The sequence below is a fragment of the Microcaecilia unicolor genome, chromosome 7 (assembly GCF_901765095.1).
Source record: "Microcaecilia unicolor chromosome 7, aMicUni1.1, whole genome shotgun sequence".
NCBI lineage: Eukaryota > Metazoa > Chordata > Amphibia > Gymnophiona > Siphonopidae > Microcaecilia > Microcaecilia unicolor.
The window spans coordinates 47,859,872-47,887,184 of record NC_044037.1 but is presented as its reverse complement, the minus strand read 5'-3'; the positions used below and the strand labels follow the sequence as shown (position 1 = coordinate 47,887,184).

The 27,313-nt window shown below is 43.5% G+C and overlaps 1 protein-coding gene across 1 annotated transcript in view; it reads left to right on the top strand.

Moving 5' to 3' along the window:
• The window catches only part of DOCK11 (dedicator of cytokinesis 11), a 292,220-nt gene extending 266,489 nt beyond the window's left edge, over positions 1–25,731 (top strand). Inside the window, 3 exon segments of the mRNA XM_030208788.1 lie at positions 7,553–7,653; positions 8,674–8,812; positions 24,035–25,731. Of these exon segments, the coding sequence (XP_030064648.1) occupies positions 7,553–7,653; positions 8,674–8,812; positions 24,035–24,121 (327 nt within the window). The 3' untranslated portion in view covers positions 24,122–25,731.
• Positions 25,732–27,313: the final 1,582 nt, after the last annotated feature.

Here is a 27,313-nt window from a genome sequence, read left to right as displayed (position 1 = left end):
ACGAGTGGAATGGAACGGGTAGACGTGAATCATTTGTTTACTCCTTCCAAAAATACTAGGACTAGGGGGCATGCAATAAAGCTGCAAAGTAGTACATTTAAAATGAATCTGAGAAAAGTTTTCTTCACTCAACGTGTAATTAAATTCTGGAATTAATTGCCAGAGAATCTGGTAAAGGCGGTTAGCTTAGTGGGATTTAAAAGGGATTTAAAAAAGGTTTGGATGGCTTTCTAAAAGAAAAGTCCATAGACCATTATTAAATTCACTTGAGGAAAATCCACTGCTATTTCTGGGATAAGCAGCATAACATGTATTAAACTTTTTGAGTATCTTGCCAGGTATTTGTGACCTGGATTGTCCACTGTTGGAAACAGGATGCTGGGCTTGATGGACCTTTGGTCTGTCCCAGTGTGGCAATACTTATGTACTTATGTACATATTCATTGTGAATGTCCTAAAAACCTGACTGACAAGGGGTACTCCAGGACTGGACTTGGGAAACACTGGGATATATGCATATATTGAAATATAAAAGAGACCCCAGTAAACAGCACTTAAAGTGCCACCAATGCTACAAATCGCTGCTGAGCTGTAACATCCCAGGACTCCAGTTTTATGAAATGCCTCCACAATGTACTCAGAATCCTAAACAATCCCAAAAATGGCAAACAAACCTCATGTCCAAACAAACTTAGCTCAAAAAAATAGAACTTATCTTAAAATGAAGACAGCTCAGGGACTGACATCAAAGTGACTTACAGCAAGTCATAAGAACTGTCAAACTATGAAAACACAACAAAGACTAGAAAAGTAATAGATAACATGAGGGTAGAAAATACAATGGAGAACAATGAACAATGGAGAACATGAATAGAATAAATCTCCACCCAAATCAGATTTCATGAGTGTTCTTCCATCAGCAAATTTCCAGATGTATCTCAATGAACATTTTTCATAAATTTTGGAAAGACTAGTAAATAAGTGAAGAAAAAAGACCTCAGTAAAACTTTCACAACCACAGTCACACAGCTGGGTTGGAAGTTTATAATCACAGAACAGAAAATGTTAATTTGAATGGAACTTAATGTGTGCTCTATGAGAATCCATTGAAAGATAAGTTTCTTATATCACTTCATATGACTTTGAAGTTTCTGAATAGACTTTATGGGCCCAATTCACAAAGCACAGATGTTTTCATGTGATGCACAGAAAGGAATACCTACCTTTAGCATGTAAAATTTTCCGGCAGGTCTGGAGCTGTCGTTCCATGAGGGTGACTTCTTGGAGGAACAGTCTACTTTCATTTCTTAATAGTATCTGCACATGTGTAGCATTGGAATAGAGGGATGAGCAAAACAGCTGATCAACAGTGTTGGAGATCAGAAAACAGCTCCTGAAGGTTTTCAAACCCTGAACTGGGGAAGCTCTCACGCCTGGATTTGCCGAGGACCAGTATCTTCATTACCAAAACAAGAGCGCACACCCCCCCCCCCCAATTGATTTTGCCCATCTTCTTGGGAATCTTTATTTTTTCTGCCACTTTGGGGCTAAAGTCCACCCAGGGCCGCCGAGAGGGGGGACAAAATTCCTCGGGCCCAGGACTCCAAGGAGGGCCTGACGCTGGGGTCTCTCGCCCTCTCCTGCTCCCAGGCCACCAGCGCCATAGTCCCCAGTCTGCACCTACCTACCCTCAGCTCACTTCTGTCTGCCATCTGACCACCTTAATTAAAAAAAAAAAAAAAGCTTGAAATCAACAGCGCAGCACCTTCTATGTGAAAGCATCAGGTCGCCTTGGGTGGGCCTTCCCTCACTGTGTCCCGCCCTCATCTGATGTAATTTCCTATTTCCGCAAGGGAGGGACACAGTGAGGGAAGATCCACCCGAGGCGATCTGCCGCTTTCACACAGAAGGCGCTGTGCTGCCGATTTCGAGATTTTTTTTTCTTTTTAAATGAAGGTGGTCGGATGGCAGACAGAAGGGAGCTGAGGGTAGGTAGGTGGAGACTGGGGACTGTGGCACTGGTGGCCTGGGAGCAGGAGAAGGAGGCAACAGCAGTAGCGATTGGGGAGAGGCGGGGGCGAGGTGGCAGCGATCCTTGGGGGGGGGACTGGGGGCAGCCTTGCCCTGGGCCCGGCTCAGTCTCTCAGCAGCCCTGACTCCACCTATTTGCTGATGTCACTCTTGACATAAGCTGACATCATAGGGGCTTTCCCCACCTGATTGGCTGTTTGCTTATGTTTCTCCGCCCCTTCTGAGAGGAATTTCTGACATCATAGAAGCTTTCCCCAATTGGCTGGGGAAAACTCCTGTAATGTCAGAAATCCCTCCGACAAGGGAGGAGGAATGAAATAGGCAATCGGTTGGGGAAAGCCACTATAATGTGAGAAATCTCTCCCACAAGGGGCAGAGAAGCAAAAGCAAATAGTCAATCGGCTGTGGAAAACCTCTATGGGGTCAGCCTATGTCAAGAGCGACATCAGTGAAGAGGCAGAGTTTAGCCCCGAAGTAGCAGAAAAAAAAAGATTCCCAAGCGCACTGGCAAAATCAATCGGGGGCAGCCTGAGGGAAAGCAAGTACAAGCCCAGAGCAGCTAAGCTGCATAGAGGTGATCAGCCGCACGAGGGAGCCACAGTGTGAGCTCTAGTACACCCGGGTGAGAGGAGAGTCAGTAGAAGAGAGGAGTCCTGTAAGCGGGCAAGCATTAAACATGGACGCTTACCTAGAGACTGTTCTGCGCACGTGCTAGGCGCTTTCCCTACCGAGCCGCTTCCAGAATTTCCGTGCATCTCATTTGAAGTGATTTCTTTTGAGCATCGGTCGCTGTTTTGCGGGGCTGGTGGTTGGGAGGCGGGGATAGGGCTGGGCAGACTTGGACGGTCTGTGCCAGAGCCGGGGTTGGGAGGCAGGGCTGGGGAGGTGAGAATAGTGCTGGGCAGACTTATACGGTCTGTGCCTGTGCCAGAGCCGGTGGTTGGGAGGTGGGGCTGGTGGTTGGGAGGCGGGGATAGTGCGGGGCAGACTTACACAGTCTGTGCCCTGAAGAGCACAGGTACAAATCAAAGTAGGGTATACACAAAAAGCAGCAAATATGAGTTATCTTGTTGGGCAGTCTGGATGGACCGTGCAGGTCTTTTTCTGCCGTCATCTACTATGTTACTATGTTCAACCACTGCTATAAACACACACGGTATTTAACTTCAACTTTTGAGTATCTACCCCTATATTTATTAAGTGGAGTAGGAATAGTGGAATGTCTGTTTTGTCACAGTATAGAGATCTTCTGCTTGGATAAGTGGAGTTTTTTTCCCCAGGCTGTGATAATAAACTTCCAGCCATTTAGCTGTTGTGCTAGTGGTTGTGAAATTTTTTACCAAGGTCTTTTTTCTCCACTTACTTATTTACTAGTCTTTTTAATATTTATGAAAAATGTTCTTTGAGATATCTGGAAATTTGCTAATGGGAGAACACTGATAAAATCTTTAAGATTTGGGTAGAGATATGATTTGATTGTTGGGTAGTTAAAATCAAGCAGAAAAGGAGATGATAGGGAAGAGGTCACAGTGTACTGCTGAATACAGAACTACAGCCTGGTTTTAAATTTGCAATAGCAACTTTCAATTCTGAGGTCAAGAATTAAGGTGCTCCAAAGAAGCGTGATCTAGGTAAATAAAGACAGAGAACCTAGTTAGTTCCAACCTGATCTTAAATGGAAAAATTTGCCCTGTGAAGACCTTACGGATCATGGTGGTGTGCAGAAAGAAGGGAAGCAGTAGACAGGACACAGAAGCCGAGTATGAGACATTTAAATTTGATTCTTTCCAAGGTAGGAAGCCAGTGATCTTCTTTGAGTAGTGGTGTAACATGATTAAATCTTTTGGCCTAGTAAAGGAGCTTCACAGTCATATTTTAGATAAAGCTGTGGATGGGGCATTTTTGATATGACGTCTAAATCTGATTTTGGAAGTTTTGCGAAAAATGTCCAAAAATCCAGTAGCGAACATGGCCATTTTCAGACCAGAAAAATTTACAACTTTTTGTTTCGAAAATGGCCGTCTTCTAGATGTTTTTGTGCTCAGTGCATCTATCTTTTTGTCCATTTTTGAAAAAAATGTCCTAGGGAAAAACGCACAAAAACAAGCCATTGGGATGTATTGGGGGGGGGGGGGGGGGGGGACATTCCTAGTAGACTGACCACACAGACATCCTAGCAGAGCAGTGGACACCTAAATGGTCCCAGATACACATCTCAACATTACTCCTGTATGTTGTATGGTGAGTCCTCAAAATCCACCAAAAACCTACTGTACCTAACTGTATACCGCTACAATAGGCCTTATGTCTGCAGGTGTCACCTATTTAATGTTTTTGGAGGGCTCACACATTGCACCACAAGTGTACCAGTTAGAGTGGAATATGAGCCTGGGTCCCTTTCTCTATAGTCCGCTGCACCAACCACTAGGCAACTCCAAGGACCTGCTTATTGCTCTAATAGGAATGACCATCATATCTGAAGTTGTCTTAGAGTCTGGTTTGTAGTTTATAGTTTATTTAAAATTTGGTATACCGCCAATGCAACAAAGGTTGGGTCGAAGCGGTTAACAATTTAAAAAGTAAAATAAAGTGTCACCGTCACATCTTTGGGGGCTGGAGGGTCAGTGACCACTGGTGGAGTAAGGGGGATTATGCCTTAATCCCTCCAGTGGTCATTTGATCAATTAGGGCACCTTTTGGTTACTTAGGGGCCCTTTTACTACCCAGCGGTAGGGTTACCGCCAAGTTTGCACAAAGGAAATTGGCCCTTCACCTGGTTCTCTGAAGAGCCCAGTGGTAGTTCCAGCTTCCAGCACACTGTTTCGGCACTGGGAAATGTTTTTTTTATTTTCTAGTGCCATGGGTGTGCCCAGTGGTAATCAGAGGCAGTAAGGGCTCTTCATGCAAATGGCCAAGCACCATTCTGCTTTGTTAGTGCGTGACCATTTACTGGCCCTTTAAAGAAAATGACCTTTTTCCACCATTTGGTGAAAGGCCCCTTAGTCATGATTTTGGCTCTAGACGTTTTCATTTTGTTCCATTATTGCAGAAAAATGTCTATCTTTTGGTGCCACTCATGTCCCGCCCAAAACACAGCCCCAATATGCTCCCTTGAAATTGGAGCAAAACATCTAAAATTGAGGTGTCAAAAATCACAACCTGGACGTTTGTGAGAAAAGAATGTCCTGCCACCTTACAACGTTTTTTTGGACATTTTTTTTTTTGTTTGTTTTGGAAATGATCCCCGTTGGCTGTTGAGTCAGCCACTGCAGTGATCAAACCAGATGGGTGGAGACAGAAGGTCAAAAATTGAGAACCTTCCTTTCCTCTCAGGTAGCTGTAAATGATGGCATATGGTACCATGGGGTTAGCAGATGCTGGCTCTGATTGAGCAGGATGCTCAAAGGAACAAAAGAAAACTATGGATGGGTACAAAAAAATTGTTATGACTCTAAAAGAACTGAATAAGCATGCAAATAAATTACTGCAGCCTAGAAAAGGAATGTACAATACATATTTGTTATCACTAAGAGAAGTGTAATTACACTGATTCAATGATTTGGCAAAATATTTAGAGGGTTTTTTTTGTTTGTTTTTTCGTTTTTTTGCTATATTCCAGTACAAAAATCAACACTTACACAAAAAGAAACAAAAAGAGAGAAAATTCAAGAAGATAAATAGAAGGTTACAAATAAAAGTTCAAATTGGGATTAGTTGAGTCCTTTCCTTAGAGCAGAGGTGAGGGGGCCACATTAGCAGTGACAGGACCTCTCATGGGCTGAATGATTCTGGAATCCCTTCTGAACCCCATTAACACCCCACTTTCATGTGAAACATAGTTCCTCTTTTTCCTCCTTTCTATTCCACAGGCAATTCCTCCACCCCCTCCTCTTTCCCCATCAGAGCACTGTATCCCCTTCTGCATCCACCATTGCTCTTCTTCTGCTATTATCACATCTACTGCAACCCTATCTGTCCTTCCCATCTCTCAAGCAGCACATGTAAAGTGGAAGGAGGCTGAGGAAAGAAATAAAGGAAAAAGGCCAGTCCCACAGTGGTACTCCTTCTTGACATCCCCTACTCGTTAAACATCCTAAACCCCAATGTCCCCAGCAACCCCCACTTATTACACGTTCCAATTCCTGATGTCCCTGACATTCCGTATTTGTTAAGCATCCCATCCCGCTCCCCATGTCTGATCTACCCCAACATCCCTAGGTGCCTCCGGAACTCCTCCACCCCCCAGCAACCAAACCCCATCCCCTGATGTCCATGCTTTGCTCCCTACAATCAAACCCTGCCCTTGCTTCCTTCCCTCCCTCCCCCATCCCCAACCCTCCTGGCACTCAGGGACTCACCCAGGGGTCCATCAATAGTGGTATAGTTAAGCTGGGTGGCAACGGTCTCCTTCCGCTGCCGCATGGGTCAGTGCCGTCCTTCAAAATGGTGCCTCTGCATCCTAGTAGTAATCTGTAAGACTACCACTAGGGGCATCCTTACATATAAGGAGTTTTATTGATAGTCCCTAAAGTGTTAACTGTATAATGCAGCTTTGTAAAAGGGCCCTACTACTACTACTACTTGACATTTCTAAAGCGCTACTAGGGTTACGCAGCGCTGTACAATTTAACATAGAAGGACAGTCCCTGCTCAAAGGAGCTTACAATCTAAAGGACAAATGTACAGTCAGTCAAATTATTTCTTAGCAGTAATTTTGTTGTAAATCTTACAACAGCTAATATATTTTCCCTAATGAAACCTAAACCAAATATGTTAAATAAATAAATAAACCAAGGTTTCAGAAAGCTTGGCTCACATTTCCAAGACCCCAAGCCAAAAGGAAAATAAAACCAACAGCCATACAACCTTTTATGGCAATCAAGACACTGACGCAGGGTCAGGCTCCAACAAACAACAGCTACTCAAGAGTAGGGCAGGATTTATTTCCTTATGCTGGGTCCAGCCAACCCAGTCCTCAGGTCAGTGAGCTGCATGTGTGGTCCTAAAGATAAGGGCACAATAGCATATGGAGAGGTAGATGAGAAAGTCTCATGTCCCAAAGACTCTGTGAGTCTTAGGGTGTTGCCTCAATTGGCAGGCCAGAGATGGTATGCCCAACAGTGTCTTGGGCGAAATCTGTAGAAGGAAAAATTGGCAAAATGCCTGTGGCATAAGGCAAAGTCTTTGTGTCTGTAGACAATTAATAGTCTTAGTCTTCATTATCAGTGCTGTATGCAAATACCTGAACACTGGAAGCAGTCTCTCTGATTGCATGGATTCAAACTCATTGCACGTACACAGTAGGAAAACAAAAAACAGTATCTCTTTCATAATTTCATACCCAGGCAGCTTTTTAATACTGTAGTTTCACAAGTCCTGAGTGCTTTGCAGTAGAATCCATGATTCTGGCGTCACATAGACCCAAAAAAGGATGGCCCTTTTGAAAGGCTCTGCATTTGTGACTGCATGTAGCTTCTTAATTTTATGAAAAAAAAAAAGATTTTGCTGTTTTATCTTTCAGGTAAATGCTGGCCCATTGGCTTATGCCAGAGCCTTTCTAGATGACAGCCAGTCCAGCAAATATCCCAGTAAAAAAGTGAATGAACTAAAGGACATGTTCAGGTAATGTCAATGCGATGTGATGTTATATTGCATAATATACTTCATATTCATAGATGTAAAATAATGACACCATAAGCACAATCGGAGGCCATTTATTTTTTACTTTTTTGAATGGGGAATCTTTTTATTCATTCAGGTAAATATGGTCTTTAACACAGGGCCAGTGCTACTCTATTTCTGCCCTGCTCCCCCCCCCCCCCCCCCCCCCCTTCATGAGCTTCTCGGTGTGTCTGTACTCTATTTAAAGGGATGATTGAGTTAAAACAGGACCGCTGAGGGGAGGTGGGCAGGGAGCAAGATTCTTTGGGCCCTGCCTCCCTCGGCCCCACCACTTTGGACTCGGTCCCCCCCCCCCCAACTGTAATACCCCGAGTGGCTGACGGGGTGCCCAAGCCCCAACAACCAAAAAACTCTGCGGCCCGAACCTCCTCTGGTGTGAAGAAGTCAGCGGCATACTTTCTAGCAGCCAACGCCGACACTCCGCGCATACTCAGGTTGCATGCTTAAGCTGAGCATGAGCGAGGAGTACCGGCGTCGGTGACTGGAAAGCATGCCGCCAACTTCTTCACACCGGGGGAGGTTCGGGATGTGGAGCTCTTTAGCTGGCAGGGCTTGGGCATCCCTGAATATGCAAAATTTGACTTCTTCTTTTCCCTTCCACCGCTCCTCATCTGTCCCATCCTCCCCCCGCCCCCTGCAGAGGTCCTAAGTTTCCTACTCACGGACTTAGACTTAGTCTTGCGGTATGCTACAAACAGGAAATTCAGGGCCTCTTCTGTTCTGTGCTGTCCATGATTCTTGGCAGCAGAAGGAGGGAGAAGATAGGACTCTTCACTCTGTATTTGTTCCTGCTTCTGCATGGGGAAAGGAGGGATGGCATGTTGCATCCGACCAAGTGGACTCTGGTCCTCAAAATGTCATGCCTCAATAAATTGCTAAAAGTTGCCATCTGCATCTGTCATTTTGATGCAACAGACTAACACGGCAGCCTCTTTTAAAGTTGTTATCATTGTTTAACAGGAAGTTCATACAGGCTTGTAGCCTTGCACTTGAGCTGAATGAGCGTCTTATTAAAGAGGACCAAGCAGAATACCATGAAGACCTGAAGACAAACTTCAGAGAGATGGTGAAGGAACTTTCCAACATTATCCATGAACAGGCAAGTGATTGAAGTTTTAGAGCACTCTAAGGGGAAAAAGACTTAATCCTTTTGTCTTCTTGTTTCTGCTTCATGTGCCATAAATTAGGTTGCATCACATACGTTGAGCAACAGCAAAACTATTTGAAGATAGAGCCATTGAGGGTAATTTTATAACAGGTTGCCTATGGGGCTCATTTTCAAAGCACTTAGTTACTGTGTAACTTTGTAAGTCTAAATGCTTTTAAAAATACGCCTTGAAGGAGCCAATGCTCAGAAGTAAACGTGGATTAGCATCCGCATTTACTACCACAGAATGTTCAGAGGCTTCAGCGCGGGAACAAACGAGTGCGCCAAAGAACAGCACAATGAGCATGCTAATGTAGTCAAAAGGATGCTGATGAGGTCATTTCCTATTCTCTCTTATGCTCAGACAACAGCGTGCTGAACAAGGGTGCCCTTACTCTACTGTAAATCTTAGGGCGTTAGGGTCTCTTATTATGACATCCCCATTCAAGTCCTCTGTAATAGACTACAACAGAAACAGGGACATGGACAACCGCTAGGATTGGATGGGAGGGGGAGGGGGCCTCCTTTCGGATTGGATGTTTGGCCCGTTCAGGAAATTGTTGCTACTGCTAATAAACCCGAGCCTGGGGGGATCTTCTTTCTGATTAGTGATCTGGCTTGGATGTTGCAGTGCTTCCACCTGTACTTTTTATGATGATCTTGGCCTCGCTATTTTATGACTTTTGCAAAGCAGCTCAGAACATCAGGCTGCAGCTCTATTCTTTCCCCCACCTCCAACACTTAAGGATCAACGGCACTCATTGTCAGCAGGCCACCACCTTCAGGCCTTCCTGCAGGTTTGAACTCGGCTGACCCTGGAGGGGCCCTTCCCTGGACACAGCACTCCCAGAAGCAGACTCCAAAAATATGCTTAAAACCGCTTTATTCCATCAGCAAGGCCAAGACATTTCCTCTTCCAGACACAGTCCTTGGTTACAGCACATATCACCCCTTGTTCCTTCTCCCCCCTGCTGGCCACAGTTTCTGGATACAGTTTAAATCATTCACTGCTTCCCCAGCATAGCCTGATTCCAGGACACAGTTTTAAATCACTCACTGTTTCCCCAGCATGGCACCACTTCTGGACACAGTTGAAATCACTCACTGCTTCCCCAGCATGGCATGACTTCTGGACACAGTTTAAATTACTCACTGCCTCCCCAGCATGGCATGACTTCTGGACATAGTTCAAATCACTACCTGTTTTCTCCAGGCGGGTCTGACTTCTGGCCACAGCGGAAATCATTCACTGCTTTACAGCATGGCACCTCTCTTCCCCTTGAGGGGAACAGCTGCTTAACGTTTCCTCCAAGCTTTCCGCAGCCTTGAAGAAGGTTTGATATGAAGCCTTTCAACTTCTTCCCTTGTACCTGAGCTAGAGCAGCAGTCTCCATAAGCTCACTTCCTCAGTCATCTTGGGCTTGGATCTCCTCTCCGACCTCTTTCTCCACCTCCCATTCCATGGGCTCCTCTCCCTTTATGGTCCCCAGCTGGTCCTCTCCCGCCTGATTATTCCTCCTCAGCCAATCCCCCTTCTCTCCCTCAGGATCCTGGGACTTGTAGTTCCCTTGCTGCTCCCTTTGCTTGCCCCCAGGGCTTTGCAGGTGTTCTTGGGAACTGTAGTCCTACTCCCTTCTCCGGCTCTTGGGAAACTTATGCCTCCATGGGGGCGTGGCTTCCCAGCCCCTAGGATCCTGGGACTTGTAATTGGAATCCCGCGTATGAAACCTACCCATCTTGCTCCTCTCCCGAATCCCTTCTTCCCTGACCCTCAGGGGCTCCTCACACCATGCAGGGCTCTTCTGCTCCCCAGACTAGGCATGAGCACATGAGCTTTGCTAACAGCGTGCCTATATTTACATACCATTAGCAATGAGCACAAGGGAATTGTAATGCTGCGGTGTCCCAGCGCTGTTCTGTACCGCATTGGAGTTTTGAGCATCGGGGCCTAAGTGTGTAGGCAAAATAGGTACCTATTTCAAGCCTATTTTATAAAAGCACAAGGTGCCCACCAAACCTGCAGAACTTGTGGCTAAAAAAGAAGACACAGACATTTACACCTGCTCAGAAGCCAGTGTAAATGTTCACATGTAAAGTAAACATGTATTCACATATTTTATAAACAAACATGCATAAATTGTGAATCCTCCTACGCTCTGCCCAGACTCCACCCCCAAACACGCCTTCACCTGCATCACATGAAAGTACATGCATTTTTTTTTTACTTTATTGAATTTTCAAAAATATAGAAGGATCTTCTTGATTAGCAAAAGTTAATTACAACTGCAACAAAACATAAACAATTGGGAATACATTGAAAAGATAAAATAAAGTAATGCATTACGTTAAGATCACATGGGAAGAGAACCCTAAACCATAAAGGGAGCTAGAATTCATTTTTAATGGAAACTATGACAGCCAGAGGTATTCAGAGTTTAGCAAGAAGTCCTTCTTTATCATTGGACCAATCCTTGAGGGAGCAATTTCACTTGGAGGAGACTTGTTTTCAAGACAAGTATTCCCTTGATTAACAGTTTTACAAAGACAAAGTACATGTATTCTTTTTGCTATGCGTACTTTTACACACATTTATAAAAGACCTTATTACCCCATTGGGGGTAATTCTATAAAGCGACACTTAAGGGTCCTTTTACTAAGGCGCACTAGAAAGTGTTTGACGCTGCGAGTAATGCATGGGTTTGCTGTGCGCTGCTTTCTGTCGCGGCTGATTATGACCGTGGTGAGCTTTTCTTTTTTTTTTTTTAATGGTCACATGCTAATTTCCCCATTAGTGTGTGGACATTACCCCTGGGAGCCCTTACTGCCACCTGTTTAGGTAGCGGTAAGGGCTCCTGCGTTAACTCCTGTTCTAATCGGGTAGCGCTCAGTAATGTTCCCGCACTACCCAATTAGCACAGGCATGCCTATGCCCCCAGATACACCTTCCATGCTGGAAAATAATAAAAAATATTTTCTAGTGCAGGATTAACGTGCGGTAGGCCTAATGCGGCCTAGTAAAAGTTAGATTTAAGTGGCAAGAACACACATCAGTGACCATTTTCTGGCTATGTGGCATTCTGTAAGTGCTCACCAATATTCAGTGGTGCATACTTTGCAGGTGGGCGTTCACATGGGTGGAGTTTGGGCAGTGTGGGTGGGGCACATAATAATGCTTATCAATTATGCAATATTATGATCTATATGCATTCTTTCACAATCGATGCTCTAGCATTAACACCAGGTCTAAGGGGTCCTTTTACTAAGGTGCGCTAAAAAGTGGCCTGCGCTAGTGTAGGCACGTGTTTTGGACACGCGCAGATCCATTTTTCAGCGCACCTGTAAAAAAAATGCCATTTTTGGGGGGGAGGGCTGAAAATGGACGTGCGGCAAAATGAAAAGTGTCACGCGTTCATTTTGGGTCTGAGACCTTACCGCCACCCATTCACTTAGCGGTAAGGTCTTACGCATTAACCGGGTGGTAGTGGTCAACATGTGTTCAAATGCCGATTACCGCCCACGTGCCGGAAAATAAAAATATTTTCTGGTGCACATGGAGGGGCATAATCGAACGGAAACGCCTATCTCCATGGGCATTTATCTCCGAGAACGGGTCCGTGAAGGGGCGGGCCGAACCGTATTTTCGAAAAAAATGGACGTTTTTAGCGATAATGGAAACTAAAAATGCCCAGCTCAAAAACGTCCTAATCCAAGCCATTTGGTCGTGGGAGGGGCCAGAATTCGTAGTACACTGGCCCCCCTGATATGCCAGGACACCAACTGGGCACCCTAAGTCAGTGCGGTGGACTTCAGAAAAAGCTCCCACATGCATAGCTCCCTTACCACGGGTGCTGAGCTCCCAACCCCCTCCCCCAAAACCCACTACCCACAAATGTACAACACTACCATAGCTCTTAGGGGTGAAGGGCGCACCTACATGTGGGTACAGTGGGTTTTGGAGGCCTCCCATTTACCAGCACAAGTGTTACAGGTAGGGGGGGGGATGGGCCTGGGTCCACCTGGCTGAAGTGCACTGCGGTACCCACTAAAAGTGATCCAGGGACCTGCATAAACGCAGGCCTCTAGGACTTGTTACTGCTGTATAACATTGGCACACCAGTTTACACCTGAAGACTAATCTCTCCGAAAACGTCCTTTATTGGAATAAGCACTCTTACTCACAGTTAACTGCAGATCAGAGGTTGTGCCCCACTGGCAACGAGTCTCCCTGGTAGTGAGATTAGCAGTAGGTCCGAGCTGGCAGAATGCTGTACAATGCCCTCTTTCAGCCACATTCAAGGGAAGAACATGGCTAACATGTGAAAGGGATCTAAAACTGGCTTACAAAAATGGCCACTACCTCATGGACTACCGGAAACAAAACTGGACACACTCTGACCCAGTAGGCAAGGGGAAAAGCACCATGGGAGAAGAGCCTACCAACTACCAACATCATGAGACTGTAACACAAGCTAATGAAATCATGGAGCCCAATACCCTACACCCACCACAATGCAATGCTGATGTGACCCTGTAGTGCACCCGAAAGCCACATCTGACCCAGGGAAAGGCTGTGAGAGGATCGAACATATTCTGCTGTCATGGAGGTGGGTACGGCATTTGAGGCTGGCATAGAGGCTGGAAAAAAAGCTTTTAAAGTGAGGTTTATTTGGTGGGAGGGGGTTAGTGACCATTGGGGGAGTCCGGGGAGGTCATCCTCGATTCCCTCCAGTGGTCATCTGGGCAGTTGGGGCACTTTTTTGGGACTTGTTCGTGAAAAAAAAGGGTCCAAAAAAAGTGACCCAAAATCGCGGTAAAAACACCTTTTTTTTCGATTATCAGCTAAAGACGCCCATCTCTCCTCGGCTGATAACCACGCCCCAGTCCCGCCTCCAACACGCTCCCGTCAACTTTATTCGTTTCCGCGACGGAGTGCAGTTGGAAACGCCCAAAATCAGCTTTCGATTATACCAATTTGGGCACCTTTGCAAGAAAAACGCCCATCTCCCGATTTGGGTCAAAATATAGGCGTTTTTCTCTTTCGATTATAAGCTGGATAGTGGACGCACGTAAAAAACTGAAATTACCGCCCGGGCCACGCAGTAGCCAGGCAGTAATTCCAAATTGATGCGTGTCGGGCGTGTGTAAGCGCCTACATGGCTTAGTAAAAGGGCCTGTAAGGCTGGTGTAAGTGCTTGCATCTAAAATATAGGTGTATATTTGACCTGTTATGCTAGTACTCTATATAGAAAAGTAGGTGCCTACTTTTCTGTATAGAATAAGTTCCAAACGGTGTGTTCTTGACACCTAAAATTAGACACCCATTTATAGAATTACCCTCACTGTACACAAACCTATCATTTGCACACTGCTGTTTCTGTTGGCACTCTGAGTTTTAGTACCCATAATATGCAAACTAAAAGCAAATTATGGAAATAAAAGCACCATTACCATTCTTTTTTGCCCATGATCCATTTTGGAACAAATATAGGCTGTCACCATAGTGCTTTTTCTTATCGGCGCTAAGCTTTCCTTCTTAGCAACTGCCTGTTTCTTTATCTCATGTTGAAAAGGTATATAGTAAAGACGTAATTTTTATTTTTTTTGAGACATATTTTGCCTTTGCAGAACACAATGACAAACAGATTAAATAAAAAATAAGAATAAACAATACACTTAAAATTTATAAATGAACATAATGTAAAACATATTAAAGATAAAAGTTAAAGATGACAAAAAAAATAAATATATATTTATTTATTTAGCATTAAAATGACTGGCAAATAGGATGTTCCCAATGCTAAAACCTTAGGGCATCTTTTACAAAGCTGCACTAGCAATTCCCACATGGCAAATTAGAGGAAGCCCATAGGAATTGAACGGGCTTTCTCTCATTTGCTGCACCGAGAATCGGTAGCGTGGCTTTGTAAAAGAAGCCCATAGGCGTTAGCTGAGGGAAAGCCTTCCTTTTTAAGGGCCCCTTTTACTAAGCTGCGGTAAAAGCGGCCCTGATCTAGCAGCTGTGCGAGTTTTTGCCGTGCACAATGCCCCTTTTACTGCATGTGGGTAAAAAGGTGTAAAAAAGAAATGGTGCAGCAATTTTGGGGGGAGCACTAATTGCCACCCATTGAGGTGGCGGTAAGGGCTCCCGTGCCAACTGGCAGTAATTAGGCAGTGCCGATTACCACTAGGTAACCCCCTTCGGTATTAATTTTTCAAAAATTCCAGCAGCACCGGAAACACTGGGGGTGGAACTACTGCCGGCAGCCACTTTGGGCCGCACAGCAACCCTTTAGTAAAAGGGCCCCTAAATAAATAGACCTAGAGACATCGGGAAACATTGTAATAGGTTGACCAGAAAATAAAATATTTTTCTTTGGAAAATAGGATTTTAAAACTAACAGCTTTTGAACTTCTGTAGAAAAAATTGCTCTTCTTGTTATGAAATCTTGTGAGGACTCTAAAAATGCAGTCATATCTCAATTATCCGGAGAGTTATTAGAGTCAAAGCCCCCCTTCTGATTAATAACTCTAACTCCTTGAGGGAGCTAATATAAATTAGGAACAGATAAGGTACATAAAAGGATCCAACCCATTGTTGGATAAGTGAAGATCCAGATAATTCGAAAAACAATGAATAAACAACGGCATAAAGTTCCCGATTTGCAAAAATTGTTCTAAAACAAAGATTTTTAATAGAAAAACGCAATAATATCTCCGGCGGGAGGGGGGTCTGTTGGATATGCCGTATGGTCGGATTAGTGAAGGTTGGAGAATTGAGACTGTGCTATACTGCATCACCACACAGTTGTAGAACATCTTTCACGTTCATCCAGAAAAGCTCAAGAGGAACCAAATATTAGTCACAGCAAAATTCAGTCTCACCTTTATGTCCAAAGTTCTCGAAGGAGTGGCCTAGTGGTTAGGGTGGTGGATTTTGGTCCTGAGGAACTGAGTTCAATTCCCACTTCAGGCACAGGCAGCTCCTTGTGACTCTGGGCAAGTCACTTAACCCTCCATTGCCCCATGTAAGCCGCATTGAGCCTGCCATGAATGGGAAAGCGCGGGGTACAAATGTAACAAATAAATAAATGTTCCTACAGCTTTCAGATTTTGCTGAAAAGACACTCGCTTTACATCCTCATCAATCTGGCTTTAGGACTAATTACAGCACTGAAGCGTTATGACGGCTCTATTAAGTGAAATTCATTCTGATTTTGATAAACATACTTGCTTTAGCAGTCTCACTGGATCTATCTGCCTTCGACCTGGTTAACCAGTCCCTCTTGATCTCTCATCCGTCTTTGCTGGGTATCTTGAGTGAGGTCCTATCTTGGTTTATTTCTTTTCTATCTAACCACGCCTTCCAAATTGTTACCTTCACCTCGACCTCTATCAAGATGGATTTCCACTGTGGAGTTCGTCAAGGTCAAACCCTTTCACCTCTTCAACCTCTATTTAATTCCGCTGACCCCTGACATTCAACCGTTTGGGGTATCTTTTTACTTCTGTGTGGATGATATTCTACTACTTTATCCAACCAATGCATCTTCTGTTTCCATCTTTCCTTTTCAATCTTGCCTAGATTCCGTTGCTAATTGGCAACCAGTCCTAAATGCTATGGCTTGTTGGTTCTCTAGTTCAGTGAATCCTCCCTCTGCACCTATTCCTCTTTTTGGGACAGCAGTCACTCCAGTCTCCTACTTTCACTATTTGGAGGTAATTCTTGACTCTTCACTCTCTTCTTCACAACACATTTCACACTTAACCAAGCTATGCTTTTTCACTAATTGATACTATTGACTATTCGTCACCTTTTGAATCATGGCAATTTCCGTTCACTTATTCTTGTGTTCTTTACTTCACATCTTGACTATTGCAACATTGTTCTGGTCTACCTTATTCAGCTCTCAAGAAACTTCAAACATTACAGAACACTGCTATCAGATTACTCTGTCATGCTGGTCACTTTGATCACACATCCTCCCTACTTAAACAACATCACTGGCTTCCTGTAGAATTTCGAATTACTTAAAAATCGTTCTGTTGACTTTCAAGGCTTTTAGATTGGGTACTGCAGACTGTCTCTCGCGTCTTACTATTTCCTGCTCACCAGCAAGAGTCCTCCGCTTATTTAAACAACCATCGTCTCGTCCTTCCAGGTCCAAAACTTGCCCAGCTAGAAACAACTAGACACCGTGCCTTCTTTTTTCTATCTCCTCATATTTGGAACTCTTTGCCTCTTTCTCTTTGTGGTGAACTATACCTTAAGAACTTTAAACTAAACCTGAAAGCCCGGCTTTTCAGACAAGCTTCTGGAGATCAGAATTAGCAGAAAGTTGTTGTCTGTTGGTTAGGTGAATCAACCGTTATTCTCGGGTGTTTGCTTTATAATTTTCTTTGCATGAATGTATTATATTTTTCTTAGTGTGAATGTATTTCTCTCTGCCCAGGCAGCTAGAGCAGTCTAGCAAATCTAATAAAGTATAAGTACATATTCAGGTCCTTTTACAAAGACGCACATATACTGCTATGGATTTACAGCCTGCTTCACTAACACAGACTACTCAGTAATTACTGTGGATTCTTTTGGATTCGTATTAGGTAAATGAGACTTTTATTAGAGGTGCTAAAATCTACAATGATTAAGATATATACAATGATGAAATCATCTAACTAAAAGAAAGCTATAAGACAGATATATACATATTATACATACAACATCACTGGTCAGGAATTTCAGGCCCTTATCTCATCAGCCAGGAGGCCTGTTGCAGCAAAAGCTCGAAGTCTCTTTATGACCAGGAACAGTCTTTTCTGCACGATGCATCCACCCACAGATGAGCCTCAGAGCTCTGCTGCTGCAACAAGCCCCCCTTTTTATTAAGCTAAAGCTTATTTTCAGAGCCAAGGAAAATTACAGAATGCTTGAGAATAGGTAAACAAGCCATACTGTGGGAATGTGGTCACATGTTTCCAAGTCCAGGTGGCCAGTCTAAACTCAAAAACAAGCACCATCCCCCTCTTCACATACCAAATTAATTAGAGCTGTCTTATCTTCTACATTCCAACTTGTTTTCACACAATCAAAGTTAAACAATCATTTTTAAATAGAATTACTTCTAATCACAAATACAGACCCCAAGTGCACTTGTTGGTCAAGGCAGATAGAGTTGAAAAGCAATCTCTAAAATCCTTTTTATTACAGCGCTGGAAAATGGCTTGCGGTAGTGTAGGCACGGGTTTTGGGCACGCACCAATCCATTTTTCAGCATGCCTGTGAAAAAGGACTTTTTTTTTTGCCAAAAATGAACGTGTGGCAAAATCAAAATTGCCGCGTGTCCATTTTGGGTCTGAGACCTTACCGCCAGCCATTGACCTAGTGGTAAGGAATCCAGGCGTTAATGACCTATGCGTGTCAAGTGCCACTTGGCGAGCGTCCATTACATGCATCCAAAAATAAAAAATATTTTTCAGATGTGCATATTGGATGCATGCCAAAAGTGAAATTACTGAAAGAGCCACATGGTAGTCGGGTGGTAACTCCATTTTGGTGCACGTTGGGCACACGTAGATGCTTACGTGGCTTAGTAAAAGGACCTCAAAGTCTTTTCTGATGCATCCTGTGGGCAAACCCCACACTATTTTGGTAATTTTTCTCTGAACCGCTTCAAGTCTTTTTATGTTCTTAGCAAGATATGGCCTCCAAAACTGAGCACAGTATTCCAAATAGGGCCTCAGCAATGACTTGTACAGAGGCATTAACCCCTCCTTTCTTCTGCTGGTTATACTATTCTATTTTATTCTATTCCCAGCATTTATATCCCACTTATATCTACATGGAATCAAAGCAGGTTACAAAATTAAATGAATTACAATTAACACTTATTAAGTAGAGTTAAAATATTTTCTGAAAAAAAGTAGGTCTTCGGAGCTTTTCAAAATTGCAAATAATTAGATAATCTCTGAATTTGAACTGGAATTGAGTTTCAAATTTTACTAGATTGATAATTAAATGAACTATCATGAAAATGTTTAAGCTGAACATTTTTAACAGTAGGATAACCCAATCTTAATACCTCTCTCTATGCAGCCTAGCATCCTTCTGGCTGTGGCTACTACTTTGTCACATTGTTTTGTCACCTTGAGATCCTCAGATACTATCACCCCAAGGACCCTCTCATGAAATGTGCTTATCAATCTCTTACCTTCTATCTCGTACAGCTCCTTTGGATTCTGCATCCCAAGTGCATCACTCTGCATTTCTTCACATTAAATTTTAGCTACCAGACCTTAGACCATTCATCTAATTTTTGGAGATCTCATGTTTACTATTCCCTTCAGAGTGTCCACTCTGTTGGTAATCTTCATGTCATCTGCAAAAAGGCAGATTTTTTTCTTTTAACCCCTTCAGCAAAGTTGCTCACAAATATATTAAATAGAATAAGTCTGGTCCCTATGGCACTCCGCTACTCACCTTCCTTTCCTCCAAGCGGATTCCATTTACCTCCACCTTCTGTCATCTGTCAGTCAAGTATTTTCCTATCCAGTTCAGCACTTTGGGTCCTATCATATAGAGTTCCTTCTACTAAAATGCATTGTTATGGACTTACCCCCAGATTCTTTATAGCGCGCCTAGCTTTCTGTACCAAAATCCAAGCATATTCTGTAACAATGCGCATAATTTAATTGTCTTAACAAGCCAATCAGCGTTGTTAACAGCACTTAACAAGCAATAAGGAGCACTATTTGGCAATAATTAGAATTTATGCACACGACTCCCTAAGCGTATTCTGTAACGCGCTGTGCCTAAATTTTAATGTATGCAGGCAAAAAGCATGGTTAGGGGCGGGGAAATGGGCACTTTATGGGTGTTTCAAAATTTACGCACATAGTGATAAGGTATGGCCCAGTGCACGTAAATCTACACGATGGGATTTACGCCATGCTTTCATTGGTGTAAATGGTTGCGCATAGTTTTAGGCACTAGGATATCGACTGAGCGTATTCTATATACCGGGCCTAAATCTAGGTGCTGCTTATAGAATGCCTGTAGGTGGAAATGTTTTCCACGCAGATTTTTTAAGTGCCATATATAGAATCAGGCCCTTAACGTGCTATAATGCAGTTTCTTAATGCCCGGCAAGCCCAAAACTAACACTGCATCATGAAAGGGCTTTCCCACTATTTTTTATTACCGGTCATGTGTTAGCATTCAGAGTAATTGGTGGTACCAACTCCTGGTTAACTGGACGCACTTAGCACCTCCTATTTAGGGGAGGTAGGTCATCCCATATCAACTCTGTGTTAGCCACCAGCCATCGTATATGATATTGTAGTTCCTTCATTTTTCTGTGTATATTATAAGAACATAAGAGTACCCATACTGTGTCAGACCAATGGTCCATCTAGCCCAGTATTCTGTTTTCCAAATAGTGGCCAAGCCAGGTCACAAGTACCTGGCAGAAAAGCAAATCGTGGCAACACTCCATACTACAAATCCCAGGGCAAGCAGTTGCTTCCCATGTATTTCTCAATAGCAGACCATAGACGTTTCCTCCAGGAATTTGTCCAAACCTGTTTTTAACCCAGATACACTAACTGCTGTTACCACCTCCTCCGGCAAAGATTTCCAGAGCTTAACTATTCGTTGAGTGAAAAAAATATTTCCTCCTATTTGTTTTAAAAGTATTTCCATATAACTTCCTCGCGTGTTCCCTAGTCTTTATACTTTTGGAACAAGTAAAAAATCAATTTACTTCTACTCGTTCTACACCACTCAGGATTTTGTAGACCTTAATCATATCTCCCCTCAGCCGTCTGTTTTCCAAGCTGAAGAGCCCTAACCTCTTTAGCCTTTCCTCATACGAGAGGAGTTCCATCCCCTTTATTATTTTGGTCGCTCTTCTTTGAACCTTTTCTAATTCCGCTATATCTTTTTTGAGATATAGTGACCAGAACTTATTGTGGACTGCTTTGGTCTGTGCACCAGTTAAGGTGGTATATCGAGTACTAATCGCTTATGAAATAGACATGTCATTTGGTGGTTACTCAGTTACTTTTTGAAAGATGACCAGATCCATCAAGTCCAATCTTCTTTTGATTAACTGATAACTCAGAGGAAGGTAAGAGAAGTCCATAATGGAACAGATGATAGGCTTAAAGGATGATCGGTCTGACCTAGCATGGATGACAAGAAAATGGGGCAGAAGAGAAAACATATCATAAATTCTTCTAGGAGTATTCAAAAAGACTTCATAATATATGGAGGATCAAAGAGTTATCTCTGCAACCATAGATTTTTGGAAGATATGCCTTGTTCGCCTACTTTGACTCTTCTTGGGTCTAGCCACTTTAAAGATGCTGATGCATGCCATGGTATCTGCTTATTTAAATATGTTGTTGCATTGTTTTATTGTAAGTTTATTATTTAATTATGTATTTTTGTTACCTGCTTTGGTTCCAGTGGGCTATAAATAAACAATCATAAACTTTAAATAACTATAGGGTTATTTTACCAAGCTGCGAGAAAAAGGGCCCTGTGCTAGCGGTGGGGGCCGTTTTTCCCCACACGCCAGGGTCCTTTTTACCGCAGCGAGTAAAAGCCCCCAGACATATATGGCTATGCGATAAGAGAACTCTTACCACATGGTCATGCAGCAGGAAGCCCTTACCTCCACCCATTGAGGTGGTGATAAGGGCTCCTGCACTAACCCAGTGGTAACCGGGCAGAGCGCGGAGATGCCTGATTACAGCTGGGTTACTGTCACACAATAATAACTTATCACTGTGAGCTAATGTATAATATAATTCTTTTTTATATTGATATTCATGGAGGAAAAGACCTCAACAGTCTATGCTTGGCAGCAGATCAAGAATTTCTAAGTGCCAGCTTTATTTAGACTCCAGTATTATCATTGGTCAAAAACCTCCACATTTTATTCATTTTATAAATTTTTTTATGGTTTTTAATAATTATTCTGAGGCATATAAGATATATATATTTTTTTAGCACTTAGCTTAAATCTCCACCCAATGGGGCTCTCCATTTCACTCTGCTATTGAGCTTCCTCAAGGGGCTAAGCGAATTACAGCCTTTCGTTGTGCCTAAATTCTTTCAAAATGGCGCCCACTGACTCTAAGACGTCGACACTATTATTTGAAATTTCAGCTTGTTAAGTGGGTCTTTACATTAATTTCGCTGAAAATGTGTCTAGGCAATACTGTTCTTACTGTCACACAAGCCATTTTGGGCTTACCACCGCTCTATAAAAGGGCCCCTATATTGCTAGCTTTGTTGGCCTTCCATAAAAGCTGTTTACAAATTATGAGGCCTTCTAGTGTGTTAAGCACTTTGGGGCCCTTCTAATAAGCTGTGGTACAAAGGGCCCTGCAATAGCGGCGGTGGCCGTTTTTCCCCACATGCCAGGGCCTCCTTTACCGCAGCAGGTAAAAAGGCCAAAAAAAGAAATGGCCATGCAGTAAGTTCGTACTTGCCACGCGGCCATTTCGGGGGGGGGGGGGAAGCACTTACCGTCACCCATTGAGGTGGCGATAAGGGCTTCCTCGCTAACCCGGAGATAACCCCCTGCAGAACTATTTTTTAAATAGTTCCGCTAGTGCCGGAAATGGTGCACGCTGGGGATGGAACTACCGCCGGCTCTTGCGTTGGGCCGCCAGTAGTTCCGGTTGCTGCGCGTCAGCCCTTTAGTAAGAGCCCCTTAGGACTAGATTTTGTAAATGGTACCCAAATTTGGACACTGAAAACAAATAAGGGCTAAGTGCTATTCTGTAAACGGTGCTTAGCACCAGGATCTGCCTCCAGTTTTGGGTGCAAGAATTTACACCAACTGAAACGGAGTGTAAATTCTCGCACCTAAATTATGTGCAAATCCAGGGGCGGCCCAACCATTAGGCCACCTGAGTCGGGGGCTTCAAGCGGCACTGTTTAGGAGTGGCATCTCGGGGAGCAGCTTTGCAGCATTTTACCTCATCACGGTGACATTTCAAACCCAGCCTCAGCAGCGATTCCAGTACTCTGTCCTGCCGCTGTTGACACCTGCCTCTTCCCTTTACTGTAGCCGCCTCTCTGAAGTAACTTCCTGTTTCGTCAGAGGCTCAGGCAACCACAGTAAAGGGCAGAGGTGGGTGCCAAAGGCGGCAGGGCAGCATATGGGAATTGCTGCCGGGTTTGGAACATCACCCTGATGAGGTCAAACGCCCGGGGGGTTGGCATCTTGGCCCGGGGAGGGTGGCATGTTAGCTCCACCTCAGGTGGCATCATGCCTTGGGCCGGCCCTGCGCGAATCTGCCATATTCTATTGCACACAAATTCTAGGAACACCCTGACCCACTTATGCCCCTCCCATGGCCATGCCCCCTTTTCAGATCCATTCATAAGAATTTATGTGCACATCTTTATACAATACCAACTAGGAAGATGCACCCATAAATTCAGATTGTTGCCGATTAGCATTAATAATTGATTGTTAGCGCCCAATTATTGGTACTAATTGGCTCATTATTCAATTAAATTTTGCATGCAAATTGGGGGTTAACGTGCAGTTAACTTAAGGAAACAGGCTACTGCGTTAGGGGTTTTTATGGGACCTTGCCTGTTTTCTGCACATTAAACCACGTTACTGAATTTTTTCAGAATTTTTCAGGAAGCTTGTCATAGGCAGAGAGTGGGAAATTTTAGCCAGCTGGCACGTTACACTTACTGCTCATGGCTGGAGCTGGCCCTGCATATGTGCTGTTTTATAAGTGCCTTTTTCTACTACTCATAAAATACTACTTTTTGGCTCAGAACTGGTTTTAAAATTGGCTGCTTAGAGAAACAGAGGGTGCTAAATTTAGACTCGGCCTGCTCAGTTTTCAGAGGTTTTGATCTAGCCAGCTAATCCTTATTCAAATAACTTAGATCCCTTTGTAAACTGACCCCATAACATTTTCTCTGAATTTTGCACAATGGAGCCCTTAATCTTGAAGTTGCAAAAAAAATGTTTTGAAGATCTCTTCTAATCTATGAATAACCTCTTTGTCTTGTTTTTAAATGCTGCCTTTGCTCTACAGCTTTGAAGACCAGGTTGGATAATGTTTTGCTATATAACTCATACGTGAAATCCAACGAATGATGATAAACCTGAACTGACTTGCGCCTCCTTTGCGTTGCAGATTTATCAGGAAGACACGATGCATTCCCATTGGCTGCAGAACTCGCTCCATGTCTTTTGCGCAATCAGTGGAACAGCGACTGAATAGATTCTTTTCAGAAACGCCAAATAAGGAGATGCAAATTTCAAATCCCACAATTTGTATACAGTAAATGACGGCAGATAAAGATCTGCATGGTCCATCCAGTCTGCCTAACAAGGCGGCCAGAACTGCACCCTCCATTCTCTGCAGGTTACACTCCTTCAAGATGGAACACTGGCATCACAACCAGGGCAGTTGGCAATTTGTTACCGTGCCCATCACATATTTGCAGTTCCATATGATGCCAATAGAGAAACATAACATCTACACTCATACCAGATGATATAAATGAAATATAAAATACACATACTTGATCCTGACCTGTCTTTGCCATTTATGGGACGGACGATAGAACTCTGCCCAGCACTGGCCTAACTTCCCAACCACTGGAGTTGCCATCAAAGCCCACTCCATATCTCTCAGGAATATGTGGCCACATGCAGAGGGGGATGGTAAAATTGTAATACCCGTCCAGGCTTGTTCGGTATTTTATTTATAAATTGCATTGCTTTCTCCCAGTGTGATGCTTAATTAGCATTTGAGCCCCTTAGGGACAGCGTTCGGCCAGTGGCGGTCAGCTAAGTTAAACCTGGATTTTCAGTGCTGGCCCGTCTCTGGGTACCAGCACTGATTATCCGGGTGTTTGGCAGCCCCTGAAAGTTACCTGGGTATGGACCAAAATTCAGTACCATATCTGGATAGCTAACCAAGCATACTTAGGACTCCTGTGCACTCCAACATGCCTGGTTTGCTATCCCGGCTCCGGCAATAAATATCAAAAGTGCCTGGATAATCTCTGGGTCCACCCCAACTCTGCTCCTAGACCATCCTGGCACTAACAGAACAGATATTCAGTGGCAGTGTACAGTTGTGTCATTGAATATTTCTCTAGAGCTGGCCAGTGTGATTTAAGTAGATATGAGCCTCTCCTGCCCAATTAAATCAAGAAATCAGGGCTGCATTGGGCAGGAATTGAACCCAGGTCAACAGCTTGGAACACAGCTATGCTTACCACTATACCACCGATGCTCTGGCTCAAGCATTTAAATATCGACTGCGTACGGTTTTATTTTTAAACCCAGCAGAACTCCTGTAATGAATCAGGCCCTTGGCTTGTAAATATGTGTTGAACAAAGAAGTGCCTGACTGATTATTTTTTACTTTGGTTTTAGTTGAATGTATACACTGAAAGACATATATTGATAAAATATCGCTAAATAGCTTGACCATATTGCTAAAAATTGCAGTGACTCAAATTAACCTTTCTCTGTGAAAGATAATAATAAAAAAATATGAAATATTCTTTTCCCGAGTTCAAGCAAGATGTGAAGAAGAGAGGAATAAAGTCAAAGCCGTGTGTTTGGGACCCTTTTATTAAGCCGCGTAGGTGCCTACACGCACCCAACGCGCACCAGTTTGGAGTTACCGCCCGGCTACCGCGTGGCCCGGGCAGTAATTTCATTTTTGACGTGCATCCAAAATTTTTATTTTCTGACGTGTGTCAACTACATGCATCAATTGGCATTCTACAGACATAGATTATTACCACCCAGTTAATACGTGAGACCTTACCGCTAAGTCAGTGGGTGGCGGTAAGGTCTCAGACCCAAAATAGAGGCGCACCAGTTTTTATTTTGCCGCACATCCATTTTCTGCAAAAATGTGAAAAAAGGGCATTTTTTACAGGCGCGCTGAAAAATGGATCTGCGCACACCCAAAACCAGCGCCTACACTACCGCAGGCCATTTTTCAGTGCACCTTAGTAAAAGGACCCCGTTGTTTGGCAGAGACTTTTATGTATGAAAGAAAGTTGTTATAAATCACAGTTTTAGTGTCTATTATATTGCAAAGGCTATTGAACACACCAAAAAAAAGGTAAAGGAAAGTATCATTTCTTGTTTAGGAAGCAGGTCAAAGGTTATGTTCATTGGCAGTAAATCCCAGAATGTATCAGTGCTGATCCACATTGTTTGAAAGACCAGTGGCAGGATCAACTGTTTCTGCAACTGGCACAAATATTCAGAATTACCCTCCCCACTACTCTGTAATGTAATGTTTTAGATTTTCCCATTTATAAAAAAAAAATGCCTTGTTTAATTTATCTTAACTAGCTATAAATACTTTGGGGGTGAAATAGGAAAGTTGTGTAAATAAAAATTACAAAACAAAATATGGTTTAATTGTTTCAGCACAGCCCCGACACAGCTTTGCCTTCTGCAGCAGTGGAAGTATTACCCTATCATCTGCTGTTTCTCTCTTCCCCTCTGTCTAGGGTTACCATTTTTAGTCCGTCTAGGGTTACCATATTTAGTCCCCCCAAAAAGAGGACACATGCCACACCCCCCGTCAGCATTGCAAGGGGAACAGAATGCAGGGCAGCGCTCCGGGCAGGATTGAGGGGGCTCTTTCCTGCCCCGAAGAGGTCACTAGACCACCAGGGCAATAGAGTAAGGTAAGGGGAGGGGACTAGGATAGGACACCATTAGGCCAGCCTGCCCGTTTGTCCGGAAAAGAGGATATGTCCGGGTAAAACCGGACATATGGTAACCCTATCTCCGTCCTCCCCTCTTCGCAGGCAGTTGCTCTCCTTCTAAAGCAGCAGGGAACAGCCTACAGCAGTGATTTTCAAACTTCTCTTTCTAAATCTAGTGGAAGAAAGTATTTCTTGTGAACTAGTGGGTGAAAAACACTGAAGGGCTCTTTTACTAAGCCGCATAGACTCACCGCTTAGAAATAATGTGATAGTCAAAACCGAAGCCCAGACAGGGTCCAGCGTTGAATATCCAAGGATGCCATCAACAGTGAGCACTTTGCTCACAGCTGCCAGCTGAATATCAGACCCTACATTTTTACTTATTTATTTATGTGAAGCTCTGTGCATTCCCGGTCCCAACATTGTGTAGTATTGCAAGCTGCTAGGGATAGTATTGACATTTATGCAGCCCTCTGTATAAAGGTTGCCCATCCCTGTACTAAAGTATATGACATTTTTGTAAAAAGAGGAAGGAAAAGTCTTAAACAGCTCAAAACAGATTTATAGAGCTGAAATGATCCAAAAGATCTCCTCTTCATCACTGGCAGAAACCTTCCCAAAAAACGTTTGTCTATTTCTTGTATCAGTATTTATCATTTATATCATTGTACTACAGTCCTTGGTGGCGGGGCATCTCTAAAGAGAAACAGAAGAATACATGAAGC